The sequence below is a fragment of the Puntigrus tetrazona genome, chromosome 9, assembly GCF_018831695.1.
Source record: "Puntigrus tetrazona isolate hp1 chromosome 9, ASM1883169v1, whole genome shotgun sequence".
In the NCBI taxonomy this organism is placed as follows: domain Eukaryota; kingdom Metazoa; phylum Chordata; class Actinopteri; order Cypriniformes; family Cyprinidae; genus Puntigrus; species Puntigrus tetrazona.
Genome location: NC_056707.1, coordinates 8,941,778 through 8,961,374, shown reverse-complemented (window position 1 = coordinate 8,961,374; position 19,597 = coordinate 8,941,778). Strand labels below are relative to the sequence as shown.

General features: G+C 38.4%; 1 protein-coding gene across 1 annotated transcript; it reads left to right on the top strand.

Moving 5' to 3' along the window:
* Positions 1–18,516, top strand: wnt6b (wingless-type MMTV integration site family, member 6b). Its single transcript, XM_043248305.1, has 4 exons — positions 1–718; positions 6,741–6,961; positions 13,118–13,422; positions 16,428–18,516. Exons 1-4 carry the CDS (start codon positions 639–641, stop codon positions 16,887–16,889), a joined length of 1,068 nt encoding a protein of 355 aa, XP_043104240.1. The 5' UTR covers positions 1–638; the 3' UTR covers positions 16,890–18,516.
* Positions 18,517–19,597: the final 1,081 nt, after the last annotated feature.

Sequence of the window (19,597 nt, the reverse complement as noted above, 5' to 3'; positions counted from 1 at the left end):
CAGAACCGTTTTTTTCCTGTATGACAAGGTTCCTGACTCAAGCCCCGGGCGACGTCACTGAGTGGGTGATGAGCTCTGAGTTTCTAACACCACGAGAAAAAGGTCCCCAGCTGAAGGCAGGAAAAAAGCGTGCACGAGAGGAGCGCGAAATGCCTCCTAGACGTCTACCTGTTTGGATCAGGATGAGATCTGGAGCACTCGCAGAAGAGCGCGCGCACTCAGGTTCAGCACATGGCACTCAGATCCACAGTTCTGCGCTTCAGAAGAACAACTGAATATTTTGCATTCCAAAACGGAAACTCTTTTTAAAAGTTCTGACATTTTAGCAGTTCAGGAGGTTAGACTGCATTCCATCAAGCTCAAAATCTAAATGCGCTTCTGCCCGGATTTCCCCCTCGTTTTATCTGCTCTTGCTGGATGAAGATCTCCAAGAAGTAAGAATGAAGATGCTGACCACTTTTCAAGCGGATTTTGCGATCGTCCTCACCAGATGATGTGCTTCTTGGAAGTGTATTATTCAGGGGTGCTGAATCTCCTCAGAAATCACCAAACTTTCTCCCAGGACAAGCCTCTTTTATCTCCGGACTAGTTCTTCAGCATCAGACCTCATACTTTTGTCTTTCAAAAGGCATCTGACAATGACGATTCCGCTTTCCAGAACGCAACTTGCCCTCTTCTTTATCCTGCTTTGTCCAGTCAACATTATCGGGCTCTGGTGGTAAGTAATATCTCAGGCGCGCGCTCAATCGCCTTTAGAAATTGCTTTAGAAAGCTCCGTGTTTAATGCTCGATCAGTGGGATTATTGAGGAACTTCAGCGTGCTAGTTTAGAGATGATCGAATATGGAAATATGACAACACCGTTCTGGGTTATCACATAATTATTCAGTGTAGAAACATCCCTAGACACTCTTAACGATAAATAGCCTAGTTCTCAGGCTCGGCAAAACCCCCTCTTCTTATCATGGAACTTCTTGCTGTTGCTTCTTGAGTGGTTATGGTTCTCTAGAGATTATAAAAGTTCTCGTTACGTATAGTTTCTTCAGATAGGTGCAGTAGGTTGCTTGCTTGAGTGGTACAGCATATACTATAGGCTACAGATTGTTTTATAAAGAGCTAGATTGAAAATCTGTTTGTGGGACTTTTGAAAGTTATTTTGCAGCACCTGACTGTAAAGCATTTCGTTTCTGTTTCACATTTATTGTTTAGCGTGCATATGGTGCAGTAATGGAGTTACAGGGGTAAAATGAAATTCAATATTATATATGTATATTAAATGTGCCTTATTTACTGCTCACTCTATAAAAATATAGATTTTTAATATACTCTTTCCACTGAGAACTTCTCACAAAAACAAAATCATTGACAGTAAATAGCTTCATAGATTATATTAAAAAAAAATCAAAGGTATAACTTTTTAAATGTGTTTAGTTAAACTTTAAAATTCAGGCGATTTAGCAGTTATAGATAACTTAACACATTTGGGAAATCTACTGTTTTCATGTAAGTTGTTGATCATAGCTTCAATTATCACAGGTTTACTAAGGGTTAAGCTGTACTCTGTTTCAGAGGTAGACACATTGGGGGTCAGAGTTGGAATTTTAGGTGGACCTCGGGGCTGTGGGTGTCATCGTAAACTACTCCTTCCCTTAACACTCTGAAATGCACGAGTTTGACAAGAGGGAGATTGTTTGCTAAACAGAGACAATCCAAAATCGTGAACAAAGGTGTTGTTTAGCCAATCACATTTTCAAGGTTTCACGTTATAAAAAGTCAGTTGCTCCTAAAGCTCCATTCACACTTTTTACGCACACACTGTCTCTCTCATACACCTGGAGGTCTAAAAAAGTTTGCAGAGACAATGATGCTTTCTTTGGGGCACGACGCATGCCATCACAAACCTCTCGTCTGGGACTGGGCTGTGCCGAGGGTCTCTGACAGACAGCGTGCCATTCACATGCTGAAAGGAGATGAAACGGAGGCAGATAAACTGGCTCTCAGGACTCTGATTGTGCGGGGCTGAGAGCGGAGTGCTTGAGGAAGCGATGGGAAGCCTCACCTCTTCTGGAGTCTTTGGGGTCATGTGCTGGCGATCTGCCAGGAGTCTGTCGGACAGGTGTGCCTGTGCACGCGCCATTCCCTCTCGCTTTTATGTCTGTGTGTGTGTGTGTGTGTGTGTGTGTGTGTGTGAATACACTCTCAGCCAATCACCGGATTCTATCAAATCAGTGATTCATAACCTTTTTGATTTGAAGGCCTCCATTATCCAATTCACTATTCAAAAGCCCTCATATAATATTTTCTTTGGAATGTTCTGCTGTAATAATGACAAAGCTACTAGTTACGAAGCTACAAAGCTACAGACATTTCTTTTTAACAGATGTATTAACAGTAAGCCACATTTTGGATATGATTTGCTTTTTCCAAATATGAAGGTTCTTTTGTAAAATACATGAATGATTAGATTGTTTAGATTGATTAGATAGATTGTTTACAAACAAACATACCGAAATTATCTACAAAATGAAGTTTGAATAAAGCCTGTATGTTTAGTAGTAACACCATAGTTGTGAAATATACTTATTAAATATTATTGTATTCTTGTATCATAAATAGTAAAGAAAGCTGCTAGCAAACACTAAGGTCATGGGTTAAATTTCTGGGAAATGCTGGATCCGATTGGAAAAAAGATTTGCAGTGAAAGTTGGATAAAGGCGTATGCCAAATGCATGAATGTTAATGTTGTTCATTTTAATGTTAATGTCAATTTGTTAAACTAATTATCCATAATAGTATTTGTTCCAGAATTTTTAAAGAGCCATCTTCTTTAATTAAACAATAGGCTGCAATAACAATATTAATTCAATGTTGCAATGAAATAGGGGATTTTTAATAAAATTTATATTCAGTTAATAAAAAAATTTATTTAGTTTACAACTCAGTTTTATATGTATTTTAGCATTTCAATTAAAGTACAATATTTTAATTAATTAATTATTTATTTTAGTTCATATAATGCCCCCCTAGTTCATACAAAAATTACAATTCTGCCATAATTCACTTACCCTATGCACGGGGCCAGTGTTGGTTTTTTGGAACTTATTGACCTCTCTTGAATAAAGAAAAGTTTGACTTTATTCTTTCTGCAAAAGAAATACATGCCTAAAACTACATTTTACAAAACTACAAACTAATCATGTATTTTGCAGATACAATAAAGACAAACAGTTTTTTTTTCCCATACAGCGAAAGTCAGTGGAGTCCAAAAAAAACAACACCGGCCCATACTGGCTTTCACTAATATCTCTATTGTACAGAAAAAAAGAAAGTCCCACATGTTTGGAATGACATTAGGGTAAATAAATGACAACAGACTCGTAATTGTTTATCCACTCACAGGTCTTCTATTGGACCCAACCATTGTATATTAGTGCATCCCGGACTGCACAGTCTCCTCTCCGATGTCCAATCTGGGAGAAGTGAATCTCATTTGGAGAATGGAGAGATAGCCAATCAAGCTGCCTTGAGAGATGGATCAGATAACGATTAGATGACAGCTGCTTGGCCCGTTTGGCACACGTACAGTGTTTCACCTCGAGCATGCGTCTGCTGTTCTCTTGTACTTTGGGTCTGTCCCATCTGTGTGTGACAGACAGCGTCGTAGTGATGGAGCTGCGCAGCGCCGTGGTTCCACTCGCATGATTTAGTGGTGCGCTCCAAGAGGAGATTGTGCCATGGCTCTGTGCCACGCGCCACAGAAGTGAACCCAAGCCACTCTGTGCAGTTCCAGCCCTGTCGTGACTGACTTCATATCCAGCATACTTGGGGGATTAAGTAGGGATGAATTTCGCTCTTTCACAAAGTGAAAAAAGAAAAGACTTATCTGTAACCATGCAATTCATAATGTAACCTGAGGTCTCAGCAGGCGAAGAGGATGACAGGTCTACGAATAGATGAATGTGCATGTGTATGTTCGCACTGATTATTTGGATAACTTCTCTTAATCACAGTTCCCCCCTCCGTTTCCCCCTCTGCATTATCTCTCTCATACATCACAGTGTGGCTGTTTTTGGATATTCCTGATTGCACAAGTTGGGTACATCTTTTTCCATGTTATGATTAGGCCCCATCTCGTGCTTATCACATCCAGGAGTCTCACCAGATAAAGGAGAAGTTCGAATAAAGTCGTGAGGATAATAGTTTGTGTAGGGCTTGCGGTCTTCCTCTGCTTAGATGCCATTGTTATTCCTAGATCCTAATGTGAATCACTGTATGTTGTATGAGAAATGGCAGAAGTGGTCTCAGAATAGTCATCATCATGTCCAGATTGACTCTTTCTGCAGGCATGTTCCTTTGTCTTTTGTTATGTCTTGGTCGTGGCTGGTTTCGATTAGAGCCAAGGAAGGGATGGTTCATCAGACGAATATCTTCATCTCTGTATCACCCAAGCCATAACGTGACCACATATGCAACCCAGGGCCGCTTTTATGATATTCAAGCTTTCCTTTAAAAGCCAGTGCTTTGCCTCGCCCCTTTTGACAGTGAAGCAGGACTTGGAAAGTGAGAGTCGCTCCAACACTGTCTGCTCTTTTACGAGTCTACACCTCCTGCTGTAAAATGTGGTTCCATTATTTGAGCAGTGATCCTGGCGCTGAGAAGCTCATAGGATTGTAGATAATCAGAGGCTACGGGACAACATTGTATCTGCACGCTATTATCATGCAGGGCTGTGTGCATCATAGATCAAGATCTGTGAGATATACTAATAGAGGCTTTATTACATGCCTGTCCGTTCAGCACTATGGAAACCTTGACACAGACTTTTCCTGGTGGGGCGCTAGACTGTCAAAATTAAATTGGAAGCAAACTTTGATTCAAAACTTTTGAAGAGAAACATTGTCTGACTGTCATAATAAAAGAAATGTGATCAAATGCGTTGCCAATAAATAATAACAAAAGATGAAACAGAAATCTGGAGTCACGGAGGGTTTAAACATTGGTGATGCATCAACAATGCATCACATATTCCTCCTAACAAGATCAACATTTTATTTCTATTTTTAAGGATAGATTGTGTTTGTTCTTCAATTTCTGCTGCCTTAATAATATGGTGACATACAATACCGTGCTTGTTAATAATATCGGGTATTACCGGGTATATGTGATGAATAAATACTGCTTTACATTAATGTTATGCATAAGACGCAGTGATTGCAAAAACATCTCTTGCAAAATTTTTTTGCTATAGGCAGGGTCCAAAATGAACACTCTTCAGGCGCCGAATGAGAGTAAAATTTGACATTGGCGAGTGCGTGCCAACTGGCCTGTAATTTTATTAGGAACTGCAACATAATACATGGTTAAATTCAAACTGTAAAAACAATAGTCTGACCTTCACTGATTTGATAGACATGTGTGATTCCGAAGAAAGACCACATATTGTCAACTTATTTTACCTCAGTGGAACACGTTTTTGTTTACTTAATATATGTGTGTGTGCTCTGTGTAATTATTATGTGTTTATATATAAGACACATACAGTATATATCTAAAAAAGTTTAATTACATTTCTATACCTATATTCTTTTATTTGATATTATATATAAATATATTTATTATATTAACATAACATATTTCTTTAAAATATATACATGCATGTGTTTGTATTTATATATACATAATAAATATACACATAACACATATATTATTTAAAGAATCACGATTAATCGTTTGACAGCACTAATAAAAAAAGATGTAAATGAGTTAAAATTAATTAAAATAAATGTACTATATAAAATAATTTTTTTCAGTGCCCTTTAGTAAAAGTAAGCATATATCACAGCAAAACACACTCACGCTGCTCTGTGTCCAAAGACTGTTGAATGGTCGTATGTAAATGAAATATTAGGCCTATCAAGATGGGATGCATCACTTGTAAAGCCTGTTATCTCCCCTCTCATATTTCTTATCAGACCGCCATGGAAGGCGACTGGCAAGAGTGTCGGTTTGACTTTTTAAAACAAACTCGCACGGCAGATGAATGTTATTAGTCTGAAAGATTAGCCTTGACAGGGGTGAATGAAAAGCAATGAGGTATTCGCACAGAGCTCTGCTCCCCCATACGACAACGTAATGATAAAAACCGACTTCAGCTGCACGGATCACAGCCGCTGAACTCCACTGCAATACGGCGAGAGTTATTAAAAAGAAAGAACCGGAGGATTGTGCCGTTCTCACATTACGTCATAGCGACTGTCACGGGAAGCTCTGGCAGTCCGCTCAACGCTTTGGACCTGAGGCCTCTTCTCCCATTAGCAGTTGAAATAAACAATTGATTCAAGTGTAAACACACGTCTGTCGTCACTTTTGATAAAACCCAGCAATTAAGATGCAGCTTTTTTGCTTTAAATGTTATCTGTTTATGTTCAAAGGGGTAATTCGATTACCGCTGACATTATAGTGTGTCTGACTCTAGTAGTTGTCTTTTTTCTGTATATTTTCTTTGTCATCTGCAAGGAACAATGAGTACGCCTAAAAACCAAGAAAAGCCCTAAACGAATGAGGATCGGCTCAGACCTTAATGTGAACCTTGCGGTAAAGCAACAGAACATTAAATTTATAATGCTCTACATCATTTAAAGTGGTTTGTGTGCCGTGTGGTTTGAGGAGATAACCGCACTTTATCTTGTGAAACCTTGTGTAGTTCAGATGAGTCATCTGATGAAGCTTTGTTCGTTTCAGGGCAGTGGGGAGTCCCTTGGTCATGGACCCAAACAGCATCTGCAGGAAGACCAAGCGTCTGGCGGGCAAGCAGGCCGAACTGTGCCAGACCCAGCCAGAGATCGTCAATGAAGTGGCCAAGGGCGCTAAGCTGGGCGTGCGAGAATGCCAATACCAGTTCCGCTTTCGACGCTGGAACTGTACCAGCCAGAACAAGTACTTTGGCAAAATCCTCCAGCAAGGTGAGCATGTGTTCTAATGGAGTTCACAAATCAATCTTCATCTCGATTATGGGTCAGAGACGTCTATCTGAGGCCATGAACTCTGCCCCTGAAGACCCAGAGACCTGTGCCCTCATTTCAGCATGTTTGATCCAAGTTCAAGAGAGAACAAGGACAGCTGTTGTGTCCGGTTTACCTCAGTGCCTTTCTTCTGTGTTAAATTGCTCTCTATAAACGATCCCCAAATTGCATAATCATTGATCCGCCACATTTTTCAGCCCTTTGAAGAGTAATAAACTAATGTAGCCTCTACAATTATTAGGCCGTTCGCAGGGTTCAACCCCTCCCTTCTCACGTTGGATTAACCTTGTTCAGTTGAGGCAATTATTCTGCCTCACAGCGGCGGTGCTGATGCTAAGATGTCTGTCATTATCTAATATTTTGAAAACTTTTTTTTTTTTGCTTTTGATACATAATAGGAATGACTCAGCCTAATGTAAATTAATCTTGTAGTTTAGGCCACAGTTTACTTTGGCAACGCTTTATTTTGACAGTCCAGTTTTTACTAACTATAAGAAACTTGTGAACTTATTCTACTAATCCTAATCTAACAGTCTATCTTTTTTGGCTTGCGATGAGCATACATGAGCAATCGTTAATGAATATGTCGGAAGTGAATTTTTTTCTGTTTGTAAACAGTCTAATTGGTTGACACCAGTAGAGGGCGCTACTTTGGCTGAACCTAGGACTGCCCTGAGCCAGCAGGGTTTGAGGTTAAGATGGTCAGTAGAATTTTTTGCCTAATTTCACATGAGATTTCCCTTTAGACATGCCCATATCACAGTGATGTAGAAAGATGCAGGCTTGTCATATCCAGGTCTGGAGCTGAGAGTTCACGATTTGGCCTCCAGTGTGGACGTGTTCACACACGGATTGCAACATGATTCCTCTGTCTGCATCAGCCCATCTTAGACTGAGCACTGGAGACTGCCTCGCAAAATGGAAATTAATCATAAATTCCTCTGTGTCTATAGGTGAGGCTTAAGTGCTCTTCTGTTTTTACCACAATTACCGTGAGACTTGGCTCTAATGACCACGTGTCAGAGCTGAGATCTCTGCTAAGGCAGGTTCACTTCCTGCACCGAGTGATAGGGTTGTACAAAGTGTCTCACATATTTCTTCCATTGCTAAATAACTGGGGGCTATTTTCTTCCCCTATTCAAACATGTAAACCAGAGCTTGTTTTCTTGGCCCAAGGGAGCGGCCTCTTAATGCCAGAATTTGCTGGAAATGTTGCCGGCTGCTCTTACATGTTGTCTCTGAGGTTGTAATGAAGTCGTTAAAATCGCTCAGAGACAATATGCGGTTCCAATTAGAAACCCAAGAAATGATAAGGACGCCGTGTGTGCGTAATTTGCCCTGTCACCTCAGGAATGTGCCTCATTATTTTTGCTGTCAAGACCTCTTGTTTCTGTCTGTGTCAATAAATGTGTTTGGTATTGCGCATTGTCTGATGCACAGAAGTTTTTCCTCAGGTTCAGGTCTCAGAATGGCAAAAAAGCATGCTCCCATACTAATATATATATATGGTCCTTAAAAAGTATTTTCTTTTGAATGGTAGTGTATATAATAATAAGCTAAAATCTCTCTGTCTCACACCTATATGCAATATAATAATCAATTTCAATAAATATCAATTTTATCTAGAATAAAACACCAAGTGTGCCAGAAGTGCAATATAGTAGGTTCATGATTCTGGATTCTGGTTCTGATTCAGATGATTCCCCTGGCATTCTGTAATAGGACTCAGAGTTTCTCTTGAATTTTACTATCAGAAATAACATCCTCGTTTCCACATATCGCCCATTTGTTCAGCAGATGTGTTTGGTATCTTCAGCATTCTGATAGCTGTGATCGTGAACTCACATTTGAACTCGTAAGCTCGCGTGCATTTGAAAAAAAAAGCAGGGAGAGAGGGAGAGGAAGAGAAAGAGAAAAGATAAAAAGGTAAGCTTATATCAGAAAACAATTCAACAGTACATCTTCAGGCCTGGAGGCAGACCATTTTTTTTTGCAAGCATTAAGACTATAAACGCTCCTTTTTTTCTATATAATCCCATTTCAAACCCCTAATGCATTCTACAAACCAAAGCACATAACACACATGGCATTCTTCAGTTTTGTTCAAGAACTTTTTATTTCAAACCCCACTGTTGGAATAGGTCAGAGGCCAGTGCACTCAGCATGAAGGACTGCATGAATATGTGTTATCATTTAAAGGGACAGCCAGTCCTGATGTAATGGATCCCTTGTGCGCGCAAGAGTTTTGGTTGTTGAGCGTTAAGACATTCGATGTCAGAGCTCACTACAGTTTGAATTTTCAAACTCTGAATCTGAGTCCACTTAAAAAAGATGGCAGAGGTTAAGCTTCAGCTCTCTGTTATATTCTGTAGTTGGTATTTAATGCATAATGTACTAATTGTGCCTATACTATTCTTTCTTGTTTATACCAAGAAATTGAGGCGAAATAGCCTGAGAATTACTCATATTATCCAGGAGGATGTGTGTGTGTGTGTATGTGTGTGTTGCTGCGGTTGCCTTCAGTTGATAAAAGTGGATCCCAGGTATGCAACAAGATCTGTGCAGCATTAGAGATTGTCTCAACCCTCGCTGCATGCAGGCAGCACATGGTGGCAAAATAAATCAATCAAAATGATTCCCGCCCGTCAGCACTGGTGGAGCCGCTGGAGGGGCCCTGCCTTCTCATCTCTTTTCATCCTGCAGCCCCATGCTTCATTGACTCAAAGATTGAGTATTAAAAAAATATTTGCTAATTCTCACAGAAGCCCCTTCTGGCATTAAGTTCTCTCTCTCTTTTCTAGGCAGGCCTGGGCATAGACAGCTGCACAAAATTTGTTTGGAATTTGTGTCTTGGAGGAAAAAATAAGAGAGGGAGGTGAAATCAAGAGACTTTTTACCCTCTGTCTGTCATGACAACCTCCGTCTTATAAATGTATTGGATTAAATTATCGTGGATCCAGATGGGCGAATTTTGTCTTTGTAGTAGTTCAAATGCTGGATGTTACACTGTTTACAAAATATAGTTTGTTCATGATATTTCTGACTTTCAAAAATGTTGAGGTAATAGAAGGGTTCCCATGGGGTTGGAAACTCTGAAAAATACCAGGATTTTCTGTATTTATTATTAGTATTATTATTATTTAGCCTTCTAGGTCTGTTAAAGTCATGGAAATTAGTACATTTTATTTATGGTCATTTTAATAATGATTATAAACATTCTGGATTTTCTCTGTTCTAAAGAATTTAATCAACTTGTTATTTTAGACTAAATCTTATCCACAAGCCAGCATGATGACATCAGTTCAACCAAAAAAATACAATTCTGTCATTAATTATTAACCCTCATGTCGTTCCAAACCCGTAAGAGCTTCAAACACAAGTTAGGATATTTTTGGTGAATTCAGTGTTCTGACCTTGCATAGACAGCAATGGAACTACGTTCAAGGCCCAGAAATGTAGTAAGGACATTAAGTCCATGTGGCATCAGCGGTTCAACCGTTATGTCACAAAGCTACGAAAAATGACTTCAATGAGAAAATTCTTTAAAAATTGCTTTAACAAGAGTACCATGATGCAAAAACTATTCTTGTAGCTTCAAAGAATGATGCTACAATGTCCTTACTACCTTTCTGGGCCTTGAATGTAGCGGTTTTATTTTTACCTTGAGCATATGCAGGGAAAGATTCATTAGGTGGATTCATCACCCATCGGTAAGAATCGTTTCTTTGTGAATTGAGCTATACGGGTTACCTGCATGTTTGTTATTGCTTAGGCTTACAGCACATAAACAGTTGAAATATACTAATATGTGACATTTAGATGTCTAAGAGTTTAATTGGACTAAATGGTTTGCGATATGTTACCAACATTGTCACTTGTCACAATATATTTACTGTATTGTAGACACTTTTGTGATCCCTGTTCAACTGTAGGCATTATGCGATCTAAATTATTCCGAAATATCAGCATGCATCAAAAAAGAGGGGGAAAAAAAGTGAATATATAACGATTCCTGCCATACACATGCAGGTGGTTAATGACATCCTGAACTGAAACCAAATAGCTCACTGTTTAGTAATGCACAACAGGGTTATGTGAGGTTTATATATCTGTTTTTATTCACAATTTATAATAATATTTTCAGTCATTGGATTCGCTTGTTACAAAAACTGCATAACTAGTAAAATAAAATGCTTATTTAAGTCTAATGAAATACGGCATTGTAAGAACTAATATATTTTAGCATTATATAATAATAATAGTTTTATACTGTTATATTATTAGTATTATATAGTAGTTTAAGAAATTAATCAATTTACTATGTACCTAAGACATAAATATAAATAAGATGTTGAATTGCTCGCACAGCTTTGTCTCTATTGTGCTTTTTATAAGCACAGATATTGGAAAGACAATAGATAAGTGCACGTCATGAAGGAATGATTATAGAGATTATTTGTAAATATTAAATAATAAATTTTATACTGTTGCTCAGAACAAATATTACTTGTCCCCTAAATATACGCATACAAATATAGGTGTGTGTATGTATATATATGTATATATATATATATATATATATATATATATATATATATATATATATATAGTATATCCACATAATCTGAGGATCCACAGTGTCGCAGAGAGGCTGCTTTCCTTTAGGACACTTTGGATAGAACTGTCATAAACCTTTGGATAGGTTTATGCAGACTTGATTGGCGCCAAAGGCTACAGGTGTTTTCAGGTGGGGTGCTGTCATGTATCAAAACAGGAACACACACACACATTGTTTCACAGTATGAAGACGACAGTGGGCGTGGGAATGGACAGCTGGGATTAATATCTGTCTGTGTGTGTGTGTGTGTGTGTGTGTGTGTGTGCGCGCACGGAGCTCTGATTCCATTTCACTGGCTTTAATGAATCCCATTCACTGAATCATGCAATGCAGAATTGGCACAGGGCTGAGGAGTGACTGCACGCTCACTGCATCCAGCGTTTACACAGGATAAAAGTCATTCCTTTCAACTCCCTTACTACGAGTTGCTAAACACATCTGTCATTTCCAACCTCTCCATTCTTTTCTTGTTCCCTTCTCTCTTTTCTGTTATTGCAGAGAGTTTGTTTTCAATTAACATTATTAAATGTTAGCATTTAATAAATACTTCCAGTCAACTGGTCATTTTCTTTCAAAATAACATTTGACAGGAAGAGTAACAGGACATTTTCTTGAATGTAATTAAAAATAAAAATAAAAATAAAACAATGCTTTTGCCATTTAAAATAACTGTTTTCCATTTGAAAATATTTTAAAATTTGTATTATATTACTTTGATGGCAAAGCTGAAAATTCAGCATCATTACTCCAGTCTTCAGTGTCACATGATCCTCCAGAAATCATGTGCCGCTGAAGAAACATTTCTTGTTGCTGAGAACAGTTGTGCCGCTTAATATATTTTTTGGAAATTCTGAGTTCAGGATTCTTTGATAAATAGAAAGCTATAAAGAATATAATTTATATGAAGCACTGTCTGTTAAAAAAGAAAGTCTGTGTTAAAAAACATGGCCCAGTGTTAATAATAAGGAGATTTCTGTAATGAAATTAGCTATTTTACACGTTATTTTAAATTTGAAAGTTACGTTATATTTCGAATTTGTGTTTAGGGCTAAAAATGACCAGTACATTTTCCTCTTTTTTTCCCCTTACAATGTAGGACGTTTATGTTACATTGTGACAAACAAGAGAAATATAGTTAAATATAGTAGTATTTTTAGGTTCATGGGAACCTGATTTTTAGGGGGTTGTTTAATTGAAAAAGAGTTCATGCATATAGAAAAAATTATGGCCCAAGACCTAAGTAGCATATGCTCCAATTCTCAATGCAGCTTATTCTGGTCTGATATGACATGACCTCGTATGGCTTATTGTGCCACTGTAGCGCTGCATGTTGTTGTGCATGAACAGAAATAGCCCAATGCCGCTTCAGGATATCTAAAGTGCTTTAATTATCAGAGTTCTGTGTAACCCAGCCTGACCAACAATCAGAAGCTCTCTTTGATGTCTCCTTGTGTGTGTGTGTGTGTGTGTCTTCACAGACATCCGAGAGACAGCGTTTGTGTATGCTATCACGGCGGCGGGTGTGACGCATGCAGTGACTCAGGCCTGCAGCATGGGGGAGCTGCTGCAATGCGGCTGCGAGGCCACACGGAGCAGAGGGCCACCCCCGCGTTTAGCCAGTGTGGGCCCAACCGAGGGGGTCAAGTGGGAGTGGGGTGGCTGCGGAGACGACGTGGAGTTCGGCTATGAGAAGTCCAAGCAGTTTATGGACGCCAGGCGGAGGAAGGGCAAGAGTGACATCCGCACGCTCATAGACCTTCATAATAATGAAGCCGGTCGACTGGTACGATATTTCATCTTTATCTTCACATACAGTGTTTTAGTGCTAATCTGACCTATTAAATAACAATATCAAGCAAGAATAATGTGTTAACATACACAAGCGTTCAAAAGTTTGGGGTGTTGGGAGTTTTTTTATTATTCATTTTATTCAGCAAGGGCACATTAACTTAACCAAATGTGATCGCCATATTAGAGTGATTTTTTTGAAAGATAATGTAACGCTAAAGTAATCACTGCTGAATATTTTGATTAGCCATAACAGATATTATTTATTTTTTTAATATACTGTCAAAAACCAAAAAAGTTACATGAAACTTTGTCATAGTGATATGTTTAGTTGCATGTTCGAGAACTGGAGTTTAGTTCTTAGTTCACACAGCCCTTATTATACATCAACAATAAACTAAATTAGGAATTTGGACGACTAGCTAAGTTTGTTGAAGGCAGTTTCGCATAGTACCTGTCACCCTCATGCAGGTTTGGTGTAGATGTTTTTTTTAATGTTCCTGGTACGATATCAGTGAGGATAGTTTTTTTGCATCGATGCATAGATGATACAAGCACAGTCGTGCGCTGTTTTGCCTGTACAACCCTTAAAAGATAGTCAAGCTTAGATGAGCAGATGGTGCACTTCAAAAGCCCAAGCATGGAAAAGCTAGGAAATGTTATGGAAATATACTTGGCAGAGGCTGGAGAACGCACTACGAACTGAGTAAGGACTGGTTTCCCAACATCACCACTGTCTCTGTTCCCTGTTACCTGATCCATTTAATAGTTACAGGAGTGATGTTTTTTTTTAAAGCTGGAGCTTTCAAATTAAAGAGCATGCTCAATTCATTTAAAATGTGTATGCATTTATTTAATATGCTTTGTTTTGTTCTGTGTTGATCAAAAACCAAAAAAACACTTACATACAAGTGACTATCGAAGCAGGTATTTAAATAAATAAATCATATACTCCCACACATATATTATACAAGTGTCAGTCAAACAAACTGCAGACCCCAATAATTATGACTTTTTGTCTACTTTTTAAATGAACTGGGTGTGTTAACATAATGATATCTACATATAATACACTTTTTATTAACATATAACAAACTGTTAATGACAGACCTAAGTAAGATTTCTTTAAAAAGTTGATGCTTTTATTAAAAACAATTGATCAAAAGTGACACTAAAGCCATTTCCAAGGTTTAAATGTCAAATAAATGCTGTTTTTAGACTTTCATCAAATAATCCCAAAAAGGAATCTTTTTGAGTAGCAAATCAGCATATTAGAATGATTTCTGAAGGATCATGTGACACTGAAGACTGGTGTATTGATGCTGAAAATTAGCATAATAACATTAAAATAAATGTATGAAGAAAATATTTTAAATTGTAATAATATTTCACATAAATAAATTCAGTCCATGACCATAGCAGTCTTAAAAAGACATTTCAAATTCTTATGGACCTCTAATTTCTAGTATGTTTGCATTTTTCTTTCATATTTTAGTATAGTGTGCAATTTAAAACACTATACTAAAATTTAAAGGGTTAGTTTACCAAAAAATTTAAATTAGCCTGTTATTTTACTCACCCTCAAGCCATCCTAGGCCCTGTTTACATCGGGTATTAACATGTTTTCATCGATTCGGTCAAAAGTGGACTATGCTAAAACATTTTAAGCTTGTTCACTTTTGACCACCTTCAGAGGTGATAGAAAACGCATTTGAACTGACCTTCTCTCGGCCTACTTACCAAATATGTAATCGTTGTGGGAATTGTTGCTGCCCGCTAGATCGAAATAACTGAAAAAGCCCATACATAAACATGTAGCATCTTCAAATAAATTAGAATTATATTCAAATTTGTCCTGCCACTTCTAAGCTCTGTATTGCAGTTGGTGGGTCTTTCTGTTTCACCCTTCCGGAACACATAAAACTTGCTTTACACATAGCGCCAAGGGGGTAAATAAAAGCCTCCTGTAGTGAATCCATGCTTTTTAGTATGATAAATATCCATATTTCAAACATAATTTGTTTTTTTTTTCTGTCAAATGGCCGTGGCACTGGTGATTAGTGATGAATGCGGCATTAGAACAAAACAAAACGATGCTCAAGAATTAGAAATACAAACCGAGGGTTTGTAAAGACAAATATTGGAGAGATTTAATATATATACAGTAGACTGGTTTTACTTTTGCTTCAGCAAAAAACCTCGCAAGATTAGCATATCTGGCACGTGATGCATCATCCACCAGAATGCCATCCACATATGACAGATACCAGAGAAAATATTTTATTATTTTTGAAATGTGGATGTTTTTCTTACAAATCTCATGGATTCACAACAGGAGGCCTTAATTCAAAACACAGCTAATTTTAATTGTTGGGTGAACTAATCCTTTAAGTTCATATGGAGTGTGTCTGTTAGAGGTTTTAGACAGGGGAAACCTTTCTGCAATGATGCCTACTGTACAACAGAAACCTGTGGTGCACGTGTGTGGTAGATCAGTGCGAACTACTCTTAGCTCAGTTTACTATTTTACAGGTCATTATTATTCAGAACTCTAAAGAAGTCAGATTTACAGTTTGCTTCAAGCCATTATCAGTCGGCCACTGGCCAAATCCTCAGATTAGTCATTCACTGGTGTCAGAAGTGCTTCATCTTCCAAGGGTCACTACCTCACTGCCTCAGGTCCCTTTAGCATGGGGTCAGTCACAGGTAAATAAGCATTAAGGGGTCATATAGACATGTTTGGCCGATTTTCTTCTACGTCAAAGAGGACTCAAATGCCCCTCAGCGACTTATTTGGAATTAAAGTTAGAAAAATGGTAACGCTGCATTTATCAGATGTTAATTCCAACAGGTATAGAACTGTATGAATCTGTTTTCAAGCTCTCGGATTGGTTTTCGAGTGGCTAGAGGCTAAAGAAGGAGGGGAGAGATGAGGGTAAATTCCTTCTAAATAGCTTCTCCTTTTATCTCATTGAACTATCTTTGTGTCTTGAACTGCAGGCGGTGAAGAATTATATGAGAACTGAATGTAAATGTCACGGATTGTCTGGCTCTTGCACTCTGAGGACCTGCTGGAAGAAAATGCCTCACTTCCGCGAAGTGGGCGACCGCCTGCTCGAGCGCTTCAACGGGGCATCTAAAGTGATGGGTGGGAATGACGGTAAGACTCTCATTCCAGTCGGGCAGAACATCAAACCCCCAGACAAGCAAGATCTAATCTACTCGGCCGAGTCGCCGGACTTCTGCCTGCCCAATCGTAAGACAGGTTCTTTGGGGACACGCGGGCGGATGTGCAACAGCACGGCGCTGGACGTGAGCGGATGTGACCTTCTGTGTTGCGAGCGGGGCCACCGCGACGAGACGGTGGTCCTGGAGGAAAACTGTCTCTGCCGTTTCCACTGGTGCTGCGTGGTCCAGTGTAAAAAGTGCTTGGTCAGGAAGGAACTGAGCTTGTGTCACTAAGCGAGAACCCTTGATAACGGGATAATGAGAAGAGCGAGGACAAGAACAAAAGAATCTAGAACATTCCAGATTCATGCGTACACATTTCAAACCCTGAGGCTTTGGGAAAGCCTAGAGGAGTGTCTGACTTGTGATTCACCCCTTAGAAAACCCAGGAGCGCCAGTCTCAATGACTATTTTAGATTTTAGGAGGGGTTCTTCAGCTGTGAAGTTGAGACATTCAGATATCTTCTCATCAGAGGGCTTTTGTGTGTATTTTATGTTAGATCAGCCCACTATACAGTATATTATGAGTGCAGACTCATAAGCGCATCCACATCAGCACCACAGCCATGGTGTAATGACTGTTTATGTTCTGAAGTGACAGAACATCAAGAAAGGGATATTAGGCATGTGCTCTGTAAAGCAGGCTGGATATGAAACAAAGACGGTTATTTATAAGCATTTCATATCATCATGACTACTTTTTGCGATTAACGCCCTGTCATTTTCTTTCAAAAGCACTTTGAGAACTTTTAACAGGAAGAGTAAAAGCCTGTTTTACTCTTAAACTCAAAGGTAAAAAGCAAATGCAAGAGAAGCAACATGTAAAAACTCTTTATCTTTGTGAGATATTTAATCTATGGGGCTTTTAATGCACTTTTACTGATACTGATCACTATTTTTCATCGGTTTGCTCCTTAGTATAATGCATTTTCAGTGGTTTGTTTCAGTTTGTGTTGGTTTTTAAGAGTTCTTATAATGTTGACCTCATATATATGCTCTGAAAACCTTTCAGTACACTAACTGCTCAACAGTTCTCAAAAACAATTATAACTGATCATTAATGACAATAATGACAGGAACGAATGAAAAATTGTCATTGTTTTATCACCTCTTTGTTTTCATGTTTTTTTTCAAAGGATCTCTCACTGGACTGAAGTTTTAATCAAGTCAGGTCATCATTTCAACACCATGTTCAATTGTTTTAGTGTCATCCAAATGCATTATGTTTGAAATATAATATTTATGCAGTCTGTACAGTTAATGAGATCAGAAATGTCAAGAAACAGACATAAAGAATGCAGAGCTTCACAAGCTACTTACAGGGTCAGCCATGAGACTTTCATCAAGTGTTAATCTCAAGCACCCTGTCCTTTGTTTGGAATGTATTGCATTTTTGGAAAATACCTTCACAAGGTAGCATCTGGTTATCTGAGTTTGCGCTTGTGAGCCACAGACCATTGAGAAATATAATTTTTCATGCATTAGTTTTAGGTGCATAAGTATAATGGACTGAAAAATGACAGCATGTCCGCTAAATGTAAATTAAGATGAAATTTGTCTTATGAATGACTTGAGTTCATATCTATTTATCTTAGACGTTGTCTATTTATCTTAAATTTGTAGTTCATCTCTCTTCCGCAACCTCATATCTGAAAAAAAAACATGGTGGAAAGATGTGAGAGATTATTTACTGCTCTTCAAAACAACTGTTTATAAAGCGACCTTGCAATAATTCATACCAGAACTGTATATTTTGGATATTTAATCACAATGCATTTGAAAGGAAGATTTCAGATTTTAAAAACTGAAGACTGGAAGTGAGAATCCTTCTTATAGCTGCTCATCACTGAATAAAATACACAAAAACTTGTTTCCTAGTTTCCTATTTTGTCCTAACAGTAGTTCTACCTATCATCTATCTATCTGACTTTTAATTGACAAAGTGAGTCACTTAGTATAAAATGTACAAATAAACATATTCAGACTGACAGACAAGATCTGGTGACAATCCATTTCTCTCATTTTTTCTCAGTGATAAATTGGTCAAATGTTGTAACTCTCACATGACGTTTTGACTGGGAGATATGATCCTATTTCAGTCTAAGGTGTTTATATATATATATATACCACAACGAAGCTTATGTCACACTTTCCGTTCATTGACGTTAAACAAATCGTACAATTGTTGTTCTAACTGGCTTCCTTCACACAGGGTCAAGGCTCAATGCTTCCCACCTCATTCTCTTGCAACGGCAATTCAGAGATTTCAGCTTCAAGTGTATCGCTTTGCCACTCAGCAGAAGAAAGGTGTTGTTTTGAGTTATTTACGCAGTTAGAAAAGACTCCCTTTGTATTAGTATGAGTCCTGCAAGACGGCACAAGTTCATATTTTCCAGGAATTTGGGCTGCTTAGCCAACAGTGTTGAAGATAGAGGGGAAGATGGAGAACGGGAATGTGCCAGGAGCATTGGTGAGGGAATGAGAGACAGAAAGAGACACACACAACCATAGACAGCCCATCATACACTCATACCGCAGACAGCCAATAGATTTATAGAAGAGTTGGTATTAATATAGCTGCTGTGTTTTAGTGTACACACACACACACACACACACACACACACACACAGTGGCTGTGGAATGTGCAGGATGAGACAATTGTTCTGTCTTTGCCTGCTCATAGTAAAACATGCAGGCCACTAATGAAAGCCTGCCACTGTGGGTGGATACACGGCATGATGGGAGACACTCTCATTTCCTCTGATCACCCAGACAATGAGGTGCAAAGACGCTAAGACGAGAGGCCGTGAACTCTAGCTGCGAGCATAGACGTGGTAATCATTTAAGCTGTTGAATAATGAATTTATGTTTCAACATATTTGCAGTAATGGAGATTTTGCTTTAGGATTTATATCAGTATAGAGGAAAAAGTGGCTTCTCTT

Bases quoted from the DNA above. Each gene is read 5' to 3' on its own strand.
- wnt6b (XM_043248305.1), top strand. From the start codon at position 639: ATGACGATTCCGCTTTCCAGAACGCAACTTGCCCTCTTCTTTATCCTG. The intron at 719-6,740 runs GTAAGTAATATC...TGTTCGTTTCAG, and splicing joins AACATTATCGGGCTCTGGTG to GGCAGTGGGGAGTCCCTTGG. The intron at 13,423-16,427 runs GTACGATATTTC...CTTGAACTGCAG, and splicing joins ATAATGAAGCCGGTCGACTG to GCGGTGAAGAATTATATGAG.